Source organism: Mauremys reevesii, linkage group 5 (genome assembly GCF_016161935.1).
Source record: "Mauremys reevesii isolate NIE-2019 linkage group 5, ASM1616193v1, whole genome shotgun sequence".
NCBI lineage: Eukaryota > Metazoa > Chordata > Testudines > Geoemydidae > Mauremys > Mauremys reevesii.
The window spans coordinates 9,849,378-9,861,113 of NC_052627.1; the positions used below are offsets into that span (position 1 = coordinate 9,849,378).

General features: G+C 45.3%; 2 protein-coding genes across 3 annotated transcripts in view; both read right to left on the minus strand.

Annotated features, from left to right (window-relative positions):
* SLC20A2 (solute carrier family 20 member 2) overlaps positions 1-1,587 on the minus strand; it is an 81,354-nt gene extending 79,767 nt beyond the window's left edge. The window contains exon 1 of the mRNA XM_039539817.1: positions 1,473-1,587. The gene's annotated coding sequence lies outside the window, so the exon portion shown is untranslated. The remainder of the gene's footprint in view (positions 1-1,472) is intronic.
* SMIM19 (small integral membrane protein 19) lies at positions 2-7,105 on the minus strand. Of its 2 annotated transcripts, XR_005598970.1 has the most exons (4): positions 6,850-7,105; positions 5,528-5,652; positions 1,473-1,898; positions 2-347 (listed from the first exon to the last, which is right to left on the minus strand). XR_005598970.1 is itself a non-coding variant. In XM_039539822.1 (3 exons), exons 1-3 carry the CDS (start codon positions 7,005-7,007, stop codon positions 1,834-1,836), a joined length of 348 nt encoding a protein of 115 aa, XP_039395756.1. In that variant the 5' UTR covers positions 7,008-7,105; the 3' UTR covers positions 384-1,833. The 2 variants fall into 2 exon arrangements, 1 of the variants encoding a protein (XP_039395756.1); XM_039539822.1 differs by lacking the exon at positions 2-347 and having other exon boundaries at positions 384-1,898.
* Between the last annotated feature and the right edge of the window lie 4,631 nt (positions 7,106-11,736).

Consider the following 11,736-nt stretch of genomic DNA (forward strand, 5'->3'; position numbering starts at 1 on the left):
ATACGGAAGCGCGGAGGGCCGCGAGGACACGGGCCCAGCGTCACTTCTGGGGGGGCCCTGACTGGGCCCGGTGGCCGAGGAGCGCGCGCGCCTGCTAGGGATGCCACGGCCCCGGCGCGCCGCACGGGCCTGAGGAGGCCGCTCTCCCCCGCCCCGGCGTCACAGTCGGACACTCCCGGGTTCCGCGGGGAAGGGCTGGATCCGCAAGGGCCCGGAGCTCGTTCTTCACTCGTCCACCGCCATCGTGGCGATCGGCTCTGGTCGCCGGGGGGGCAAGGAAGCGTCACTCACTGCAGGGTGTCTCGGGAGCTGCATGTAAACGCCAGGCTCGTGTCCCCCAAAGCCCACTGCAGCCAAGCACATTTCTCAGAAAAGCTCTTCAGTCAACTTCAGCTCAATATGTATTTTACTATTCAATGCCATTAAACAAATTAAAACATAATACAAAAATCAGCATTTCACATACCCAGGAGTACTTTAAGAAGGGGAAATTAAGGCTGAAAATCAGGATAAACTTCCCAACATGAGATCTAATCTTCCAAAGGAAGATCCACCACTTGAAATTTACAAGTAGAAACTTTAGTATAAATACAACCCTTCATTAGCAGAAGGACAGACATAAATTAATAGGTTTCTTCAATCTCTAATTTCTCTGATATCCAACATGTTTACCAGTTTAACTTCCCCGCCCACTGAATATTATTTTACAGATGTATTCACCTGCATTTTTCCTGTCAGAATCATTTCCTCCCTCTATTTCTCTCTATGTATTATTTCTCCATCTGTACAGATTATAGTTTATACAGCTCTACTGGCATTTTAAAGGATACAAGTCAGATTTTCTGTCCCAATCTGATCCTAAGAGACTCACCAGTTTGCACTGGCTGATAACTGCACCTGGGACTGGGGGAGGACATAAGAATGGCCATACTGGATCAAACCAATGGTCCATCTTCCAACAGTGGCCAATCCCAGGTGCTTCAGAGGGAATGAAAAGAACAGGCAATCAAGTGCTCCAGCTAGCCAAGGAGAGACCTCACTTAGCTAGCTGGTTTATTGGAGTCCTCTCTAATTTTAATAATCTTTGCTACAGCATTTCAATATACAGTCCTTTTGCAAACAAGACTTATGTACTACCCTTCTGATCTTAGCTTTCATTAAAGCTTTAGCATGGAAAAAGTGCAGTACTATAATTATGCTCTCCGTACAGATGAAAATTTCATTTTTTTCCTTTTTTCCATAAGGCCAATGATAGAAATTTCTGGCTCTCAAGAGCTATTCATTTCAGCTGTGAATTTACAGCAGCACAATTATGTGTACTGTAAGTGTCCTGTAGTCCCTGACAGCAGAAGCCAATGGTGTTCAAATGAGACCTACAACTTGGCAATGTTCAGGCACATAGGCACTGCATGACTTTTCCATGTGTTCCCCTAAGAAATCATCAGAGGAGGAGACAGATAGTAGAAACTTACCCAATAACCCCAATGTCTTCTACTGCCATGTTGCAAAAATACCCCTGGTTCAGCAAAGGAGCTGCCCACCAAAGTATTGGCAACAGTGGAAACCACTGGAACATTTTGAACATCTCTTTAGTATGGACTACAGCCATCTTCCCTCAAGTGTTTCTTTGAGCATTTCATTTTTAAAGAATCAGCAGATGTTCGGTAAGTATCTAAACAGGTCCAAAGAAAAGTTTCCAAGAAATATATTTATAGGAGAGGGTTTTTTTTAAAAAACATATGCCATTAAAGTTCCTTTGAAAATGACTCCATACCAACTCTCCTATCATTATCAGCACTGTAAAAATTGCTTGAGTTCCCATAATTTGAGACTTCATTCCATTAAGAGCTGTACGCTGTCAGTCTGTTTCTGTGGCGGCTGCTGGTCATACTTCCTTGCTGGAAAAGAGTTAAAACATAATTAAATTATGTTATCCCTTATACTCTATAAAGGCATGGTGATCACTGGGAAGGTGGGTTTAGTAGGAAGAGTAGCTCTGGTATGAGACCAGTCTTGGTCTGTAATTTAAATAAATGTTTCACTGAAGGAAAACTACTGATTTCACAAAATGTCCAATTCATTAAATTTGGAGGCAGTAACTACTCAACAAAAATTAGATGTTATGTTCTACTTAAACTGACAGGGTCTAAGAACCCTTAATGCCACAATTTGTTATTTTTTAATTGAAGACAACAGTAAAGGATGCAAATATATATACACAACACTGCTGAGAAGGTTGTGTGGGCATGAATCAATCTATTACAACTTGTAAAAGATTCTAATTAGTAAAAATATAGTCCCACTCTCTGTGACTAATAAGCTCTAGAGACTACTAAGAAAAAAAGGATTAGCCAAGTTTATTACCCAGTGGAAACTACCTGGGTAATAAACTTGATTTAAGCAGCTTCTAATATGCCAATTGTAACCATGAAGCAAAGTATCTCAGCCTGAGATAAACTATTTATAAAGACAGCTCATAACTTCAGAAGGGGTGGGAGAGTGGGGCACTCAATCCAGCTCACCTGTTCTGGAAACCCAGAGGGTAGACTTAAGACATCCTAATGAAAGCCAGGGGAGATGGAAAGGAGAGTTGTCACCCTAGATGGGAAGGGAAACATCTGGGATACATCCTGAAATCTTTCAGTCACAAATGTAGACAGAAAGGGGAGAGGATCTCCCTAAATTTTTCTAAACAATTACCTCTATATCTTCAAAGGCAATTAAAGTACTAGCAAAACTCATAGTGGTGAGAAACTCTATCTATTCCACTCTGTGAGGTCTCCAGTTGCCAGTGAGCACAAGTCACATTATTTGGCAGTGATTTGAAAGCAGAAGCTACCATCAGCATCAGCTGTACACAGCAGAATGCACGATGAAGGCTGCTTTTAAAAGAGAACTGGATAAATTCATGGTGGTTAAGTCCATAAATGGCTATTAGCCAGGATGGGTAAGGAATGGTGTCCCTAGCCTCTATTTGTCAAAGGGTGGAGCTGGATGGCAGGAGAGAGATCACTTGATCATTGCCTGTTAGGTTCACGCCCTCTGGGGCACCTGGCATTGGCCACTGTCGGTAGACAGGATACTGGGCTAGATGGACCTTTGGTCTGACCCGGTACGGCCGTTCTTATGTTCTGAAATACTCCAATAGGTGAGTGCAGGTTCAATGGTTCAATACCTTTAGTCAAATTTCTCTCCAAAGACTTCTCCCCAAATGGATATGCCTTTCAGGGACCGCCTCCTGTGATGACATTGCTCAAACTTACTGCCATTGACCCACCGAGACAGTCCTGGCAAAACCTATACTGCCAATTTATATATACTCAGAAGTTAGAGGGAAACAATGCAAAGTTATGGTTCCCACAGCAACTCTAGCTATACTCTTGCATATATATGGTATACTTTATTACTGTAGATTAAATTAATGCATAAGCGCTATATGGCCATTGTGGGCCTGGTGAGAAGAACCCCAAAAAACTTACTTTCTTCTAACAATCCTTTTCAGAAGGTATACACTGTAATAGATGCACCCGTTTGGGTTTTGTGCTTCCAGTCTAAAACCAGCTGAAAACTCCCATACCTGAAGAGTTTTGAAGGATGCTAGCTCCCAGTGTAATGGGCTCCCTGATGCTTCTAGCTGCCATGGAAGTTTGGAGTATCAACATATCAAACATATCTCCAACTATGCAGGGAAAGCAGCTGGAAGGTGACAATGATCTATTACAATTTGTACCTTATGAAAATAATTCCACCCACCCCACCTATATCAACAGTTGTAAAATAATCCCCCTCTTGGAGGCTACAAAGTTCAAAGAGGTCTCCACAGAAAGAGAAAAATAGCATCCAAAAGATCAATGAATAAAAAAATTAAACTGCCAATTGCAGTTTTCCAGCACCAATTTGGAGTAAATAAACCACTCCTAGAACCATCATCATAAATTTCCCACATCTACTGTGGAAACATCCCATCATTCTCCAGCTAAGTGGGGGGAGGAAGAGGAGCAGTATCAACCCTGCAGTATGTAAGTAAAGGTATACCACCACCACAAAGTGCTGAAGAGTTTTCTAGAAACAGAATCCTTTCCCCATAAGACAAAAACTTCTAAAAGGTAAGCACTCAGAGGAGCATAGGAACCTGTTAACCAGAGATCATGACTGATACTGACCCACCCACTCAGTTTAGGAACCATCTATCAGTGAGTGAGTTCATCACAAAGATCAGTTCAGCCAGTCTGCAATCATGCTGTTCCTTGCCAAAAAAGTAACTCAGAATACATAGGCCCATCAATGGCCATTAGCTAAGATGATCAGGGTTGCAACCACATACTCTGGGTGTCCTAAGCCTCTAACTGCCAGAATCTGGGAGTGAATAACAAGGGATGGATCACTCGATAACTGCCCTGGTCTGTTCATTTCCTCTGAAGCATCTGGTATTAGCCAGTCAGAAGTCAGGATACTGGGCTAGATAGGCCATTGGTCTGACCTAGTATGGCCCTTCTTATGTTCTTAGTTTGTGGGACACTAAAAATTCCCACACCAGAAGGGCAGTAGGATATGGGAGATGTGATCCTGTCCTTCCTTGCTCATTCATAGATTAGATAGTGGCCTGATTTTAGAACTGAAACCACCTTTTAGACACCAGAACTCAAAAACACTAGATATTTCTTGGTCATCTACCCTTTCATAACTGTGTATGGTTATTATTCATTGAGGGATGCCATCAGGGAGCTTTTTGAGGCTCACTGATTCTGAGGGTGTGCCTGAGATGGGCCAAGTGTCAGAGCAGCCCCTTGGAGCTCTGCTCTGCCACATTGCCTCCTATGCCAATCTGGGGGTGGCTGGTGCAGCTCTGACAGCTACATACCAATGAAGAGTTGCTCAACACCAGGGAAATTCCCTGATGACCATTTATGGCCAGATCCCACCTCCCTTGTGCCATCTGAACACATACAGTTGGTATTGTAATAAAGAATTGGGAACTGTTGGTACACATAAATAATACACATACAATAATAAAACTTTCATGGAAGCAAAGTTAGGCCAATGCTGAGAGCCTATGAAAATCCCACCTTGAGCTCTTTGCAGTTATAAATACTTCTGTTGCACATTAGTATTTGGAGGTCAGACTAGATTATCATAATGGTCCCTTCTGGCCTTAAGAGCTATTTCTAATTGCCACATTAGATTCATTACCCATACAGTAGGGGCCTGATTCTGCAATGTGCTGCACATGGTGAATTTGCATAGAGCCCTATTGAAGTTACCATATTTCAGGATCAGAGCCTTACATGAGAGTTGCACATGTGTGAGGACAGAACTAGGCCCTTAGATTTTCCATAATTGTTAGTTACGGACAACGTAGAACCTTTCACAAAATAGCTCAGGGCGCCCTCAGTGTAAGATTCTGGGTTTTGTTCTACTCGTAATACAAAGAGCTACAGTGTCCAAACATTTACTCCATTTTAAAACATGCATCTTTCTTTGACTGTTCAGGAATCTGGACATCGCAGAGGTGAGAGCATGATCTTACCAAGAGAATACATCTCTAATTGTTGTCGTAAGCGAATTTTTTTCATACTGTCATAAAAGTTTGGCTCTGACGGTGCCTCTGCTGTAGGAGGCACTGTGAATATTCGCATGATCTTCCTTTTATTCCTAAAATATAGAAAGGAATATTAAATAACTTGCAACACAATATTTCCAAGTATTTAAAAAAGAGTATCTTCCAGGGTCTTTATTTACAAGCTAAGTATTAAAAGACTTACCCTGAGCACAACAAATTTCATGTGGTGGGAATGGGGCTGAGGGGTTTGTAGTGTGGAATGGGGCTCAGGACTGGGGCAGAGGGTTGGGATGCGGGGGAAGGGGGGGCACTGGCTGGGGGTGCACGAGGGGGCTCAGGGCTGGAGCAGAGGGTTGGGGTGCAAGCTATAGGGTGGGGCCAGGGATGAGGGGTTTGGGGTGCAAACTGCCCCAGGGCTGCAGTGGGGAGAGAGTATTCCCTCCCAGCCCTCTCTTGCCGCAGCAGCTGCGGACTGGGTGAGGGGCTCCTCTCCCCCACAGCTCTGGTGGGGCAGGGCTGGGGGAGAGGCGCCTCTCCCCACCTGCTTGCGTGGCCCTTGAGAGCTTGCTGCACAGCCACACAGTTTACAGTGAACGTAGGTTCAGAAGGGCTAGTGGGGTGGGGGGGAGACAGACTGGGGAGCTAGAGAGGTGACAGTATTGAGCTGGGGGCTGCAAGGGAGGGGAGAGGGCTGCAGGGACACATGAGGAAAGGGGCAGATATGCATGCCTGAATGGGACAGGCTAGGGGTCAGCCAGGGTCTTCATGGTGGATGCTCCTCAACAGTCCTTCCCCCTCTTAAAAAACGGTTCCATACTTGTCCCACCCACATCCAACAACCCTACAGGTTTACTCCCAGGCTCCTTTCCTCTCCCTGAGCTCCTCCATCACCATGGCTCCCCAAAGACCTTGCACTGCTTCTGAGGGGTGCAGGAAATAGATTTCCGTATTGTAGCCTAAATAAATTATTACTGAAAGTTCCGAATTAATATGCCTCGGCAGGAATCTATTTGTCAAGCAGCCGTTTCCTGAATCTTTTGTTGTTGTTCTCTGTAGTGTTGATAACACACTTGCAGGCAGGTCTTGTGAAACACCTCACCCAGCTAATTAAAGCTGGCCCGATGACAGGGTGCTTGTTTGACAAATACATGATGCACCATGTTAAGTTTTGTGTTGGCACAGGAATCCCCGCGGTGCCTGCGTGCAGCCCCCCGGGCGGGCAGGGTAGGGCAGGGAGGAAAGGTCCCCGGCCCCGGCACTGCGCGGGGCGGGGCGGGGGGTCCCCTCACCGGCGGGCGTAGACCAGCAGCGCCAGGCTGGCCAGCACCACCAGCAGGTAGACGTTGGTAGCCTCGTTCCAGGCCTCGTGCACCGAGTAGTCGATGGCGTCGCTGTCGCTCATAGCACCGGGCCCCGCGGCGCCCCCGCCCGCGCCTACCGCTGCCATAAAGCGCCGGGGCGGAAAGCCGCGCCCGCTCCCCCGGGTACACAACACTGGGGCGCACCGGACGTGAGGTCACGGGTCCCGAAGTTACTTCCGGGGGCGGAGCTATGCGGCGGCGGGGCGCGGGCCGAGGCGCCCCTGGCCGGATCAGGGCGAGGCGCTCGCGACGGGGCTGCCGAGAAGGCGGGATAGGCGGCGGCGGCCCCGCGCCGCTCACTGGCGGACAGACCCCCTCTGGGGCGGTGGCGTCGGCTGCCAAGGGGCTCGCGGCTGGCTCTGGGGAGCAGCATGTGGCGTGGCCAGCGTACAGGAGCCCTAAGGCTAGCTCAGCCCTAGAGCGGGTTACCGGGGCCCCGCTGCCCCAGGAATAGCGCTGAGGCGCGAGGCCCCCGGGCGCGGGGGGGGCGTCCCTGTTAGACGTTTGGCAGAACAGGTGCTGTCAGACAAACACCTGCTAGGGCTGCTCTAGGTATAACTCGCCCTGCCTCAGCATGGGGGGGGTGTGTGCATTAGATCATTTCTTGAGGTTCCTCCTGCCTCACATATTTATGATTATCACAGGCCTCCAGGAACTGGGGCCTTAAACTCCCAAAATCATGACCCACCAAGAATGTCACTCCTGAAGAGTATCAGACAAAGCAGACTTTGTTATATCAGAATAAAAATTACAAGCCCAATCCTTATAAAAACCAACCATTTTGGCCTTTTGCTGCATGGGACTGAATAGCTCCACCACACAGCATGGGCAACAAGAGTTAAATTGGTCCTGCTAGTGAAGGCAGGGGCTGGACTAGATGACCTTTCAAGGGCCCTTCCAGTTCTAGGAGATTGGTATATCTCCAATTATTACCTTTTTTATTAGAACACCAGGCAGTTAGGCATAATTATATTTCATTGAAACATAAATAGCATACAGTTAGGGTGTTGTGTAACCACTGAGAGGAATTTACCACTTAGCAAACATTTAATTAACATTGGTTCACATGGAATTTAAACCTTAACTTCAGTGCTCTAGTGTAAGATACACCTTGTATAATGCTGTTAGTTTGTCATTGATCACTGCAATTTTTTTGTCCTTTTTACAGCATTTTGAAACCACCTGATACATTTTATTAGGTGTTTTTTAAATAGTATTTTAAATACTATCTGAACAGCAAATTATAGCCTCACAAGGAAAAAAATAGAAGATAGGTCTGGTCAGGTCAAACAAACCTGATTTCATCCTTTCATGAGATTACAAGTTTGGCTGACATAGCTAAAGACAAAAGCATAGATGTAACTACTTAAACTTCTGTAAGGCGTTTGACTTAGTATTGCATGGCATTCCATTAAAAATTAGAACTATACAACAACAAGAAAGCACATGTTCAATGAGTTAAGAACTAACTGACATCTCAAAAAGTAGTCAAGAGAGAATCCCCATTGAATGGGTGTGTTTCTAGAGTGGTTCCTTCAGCATTGGTTCTAGGACTGACTATGCAACAGTTGTATCAATTATTTGGAAATAAATATAAAATCACTGCTAATAATATTTGCAGATGACACAGATTGGTGGAATGGTAAAATATGAGGATAGGGCAATTATACAGAAATATATTTTAATACAACCAAATACAAGGTTGTACTTACAAAATGGAAAAATAAACTCTGGAAAACAGTAATTCTACAAAAATTAGGGGTCATACTGGACAAGCAACAACATGAGCTCCCAGTGCAATGCTTTGGCAAAACCAGCTAATGTGATACATGGACATATACATGGGGAGTAGGGAGGAACTTTTACTTATGTGTACAGCATTGGTGAGCCAGATATTGAAATATGTGCAGTTCTGGTGTGCACATTTTAAAAAGGCTATTGAAATATTGGAGAGAGTACAGAAAAGAGCCCCACAAATGATTTGAGAACTGGAGAACATGCCTTACAGTAAGAGACTTAAAGAACCAAATCTGTTTAGCTCATTAAAAAGATTGACAGGTGATTTAATTATAGTGTATAAGTATCTTCATAGGGAGAAAATTCCAAGTACAAAGGGGCTCTTTAATCTAGTAGAGAAAGGCAGAACAAGAAACAATGGCTGGAAGCTGAAGGAAGACAAATTCACATTAGAAATAAAGCAGAAATTGTTAATGTTGAGATGTGATTAACTATTGGAAGTAGTAGATTCTCCATATCTTCAAGTCAATACTTAATGCCTTTCTGAAATATATGCTTTAGCTAAATACAAGCTCTTGGGCTCAATACAGGGGTAACTATGTGAAATGCAGCCCAGACTCATGGCAGAGCAAGGCAGCCAGAGAGCTCTCAGCGCATCCATTTGGAAGAAGCCTGCCTGACCAGAAAGGCTCTAGCATTCCTGGAAAGTCAGCCAACCTGTGCTGTATCCGACCAAGCAGGTTCTGGAGCCATATGGCCTCCACCAAGAACAGGCAAGCAAGCGTACACAGCTCAGATTTACTAGTACAGGTATCCCAGATGATCTCAGTTGCCTGAGTAAATACTAAGAGAGAAAGCTACCCACCTTCCAACACTTACATGGCTTTCACTCTCTAAGTTAGAACTGGAAGTGAATTAGAAAACAGGGAGCACTGGGGTAATATGGTCCTGGCATAAAGCACAACTAAGCCACTGTCTGAGCCTGCTCGAATAAGCTCCATGGAAGCCTTGCTGTTGACTTCAGTGGGCACAAGATCAGGCTATCAGTGGGCAGCTGCATTTTGCACCAAGTAGGATAAGTGGCAGTAATCCAGCCTGGAGCTGACAAAGACATGGATGATTATGGTATGGTCTCTATCCAGGACCACATTGTGGAAAACACTTAAGCATGCACTTAAATTCATCTTAAGTAAGAACATGCTTGCTTTTCAGTGAAAAGTTAAGACGCCCACTGCCTGTTTCAAAAGGTTTCTACTGAATCAGTAGGCTATGAACCTGAGACAAGTTAAAACTACCACATCTCAGAATAAAAATCACAACGCTTGCTACTATACAAAAGAAATAGAAACTGGTATCTGCTTCTTGGGAAGAGTGATATTCCCCACACAGCATGGGGAACAAGAGCTGAAGAACACGTTAGACATAATTACATTTCATTAAAGCATAATAGCATCCAGTTAGACTGCTGTGTAAAGTCCTATGGGGAGCTTATCATCTGGCCAACTTTATTTAGAACAGTTAAATGCTGATTCACAGGAAATTTAAGCTGTTTCCCACTGAATTGCAGTGTTCTAGGGGGTCTTGTTTTCTTTTTACCAACTTATTGAAATCTCCTGTTAACTGGCTTAAGATAGCCTGCCAAGACAAGATTTTTGTGATCTGTACAGGGAGATAGAAGGAATCAAAAGAACAATTTTTGCTCTCTCGATTTTGTTGTTGTCATTTGTATTTCACTAATTCCTATAGGCTCTCATTGAAACCGGGGCTCCATTGTGCTAGGTATTGACAAACACATAGTAAGAGACAGTCCCTGCCACAAAGGTGCCTGTCCCATTGATTTCCTCTGAGGATCTGGGCTTTACAGGCTAAATAGACAAGACAAAGGGGGGGGGGCGGGAAGGTGAAACAAGCACAGAGAGTTGAAGTGACTGACCGAATGTTAGACAGGTCAGTGGCGGAGCTGGAAATATTACTCAGGTCTCAACTCCCAGTCCTGTATCCTAGCCACTGATCTACACTGCTTCTCAATGTACTGTTTTTTGTTTGAATTAATTATATGTAACACTGATTATCTTTAAGGGCCTGTTTCTACACCCCTCCTGCAGCCAAAAAAGTGGGATTCTATCTCCTGCTTCTCTCTCTCACACACACACACACTCTCTCTCTCTCTCTCTCTTGTGATTAGTAGCAGTATATGTTGCTTTTGGTGGCAGGAAAGGGCATCTAAAATCAGTGGTTTGCTTAACTCTTGTCTACACAGCAAAGAAAAACCCACAGCTGGCCTGCCAACTTGAGCTTGCAGGGCTTGGGCTGAGGAGCTGTTTTATTGCTGTGTAAACTTCTGGGCTCAGGCTGGAGCCTGAGCTCTGGGACCCTAGACCTGTGGGTTTTTCTTTATGGTGTAGACCTAACCTCAGAAAGTCACCTTCCCAGACCTGCAGCATGTGGCACAACTCTCCTTCAGTGAGACAACATGGAACCTGCCAAATGGGAGCTGTTGTTTCCCCCCACAGGGTTTTGGAGGGGTAAGCCCTAACTGGGGCCTGCTGCAGCCTCTTTATAGCAGCTCGATTGCTGTGAAGAGACTACAAAACCAGCTTAGCTGGCCCAGGGAATTCCCTCAGCGTAGATTCAAGAGAAGAAGGAACCATTGTGATTACAATGGACAAGAAGCTGGATATGAGTCAACACTGTGCCCTTGTTCCCAAGAAGGCTAACGGCATATTAGGCTACAGTAGTAGGAGCATTGCCAGCAGATGGAGGGAAGTGATCATCCCCCTCTATTTGGCACTAGTGAGGCCACATCTAAAGCACTGTGTCCAGTTTTGGGGCCCCCACTACAGAAAGGATGTGGACAAATTGGACAAAAATGATCAGAGGGCTGGAGCACATGACTTACGAGGAGAGGCTGAGGGAACTGGGCTTGTTTAGTCTGCAGAAGAGTGAGGGGGGATTTGATAGCAGCCTTCAACTACTTGAAGGGGGGTTCCAAAGAGGATGGAGCTTGGCTTCTTCTCAGTGGTGGCAGATGACAGAACAAGGAGTAATGGTCTCAAGTTGCAGTGGGGGAGGTCTAGG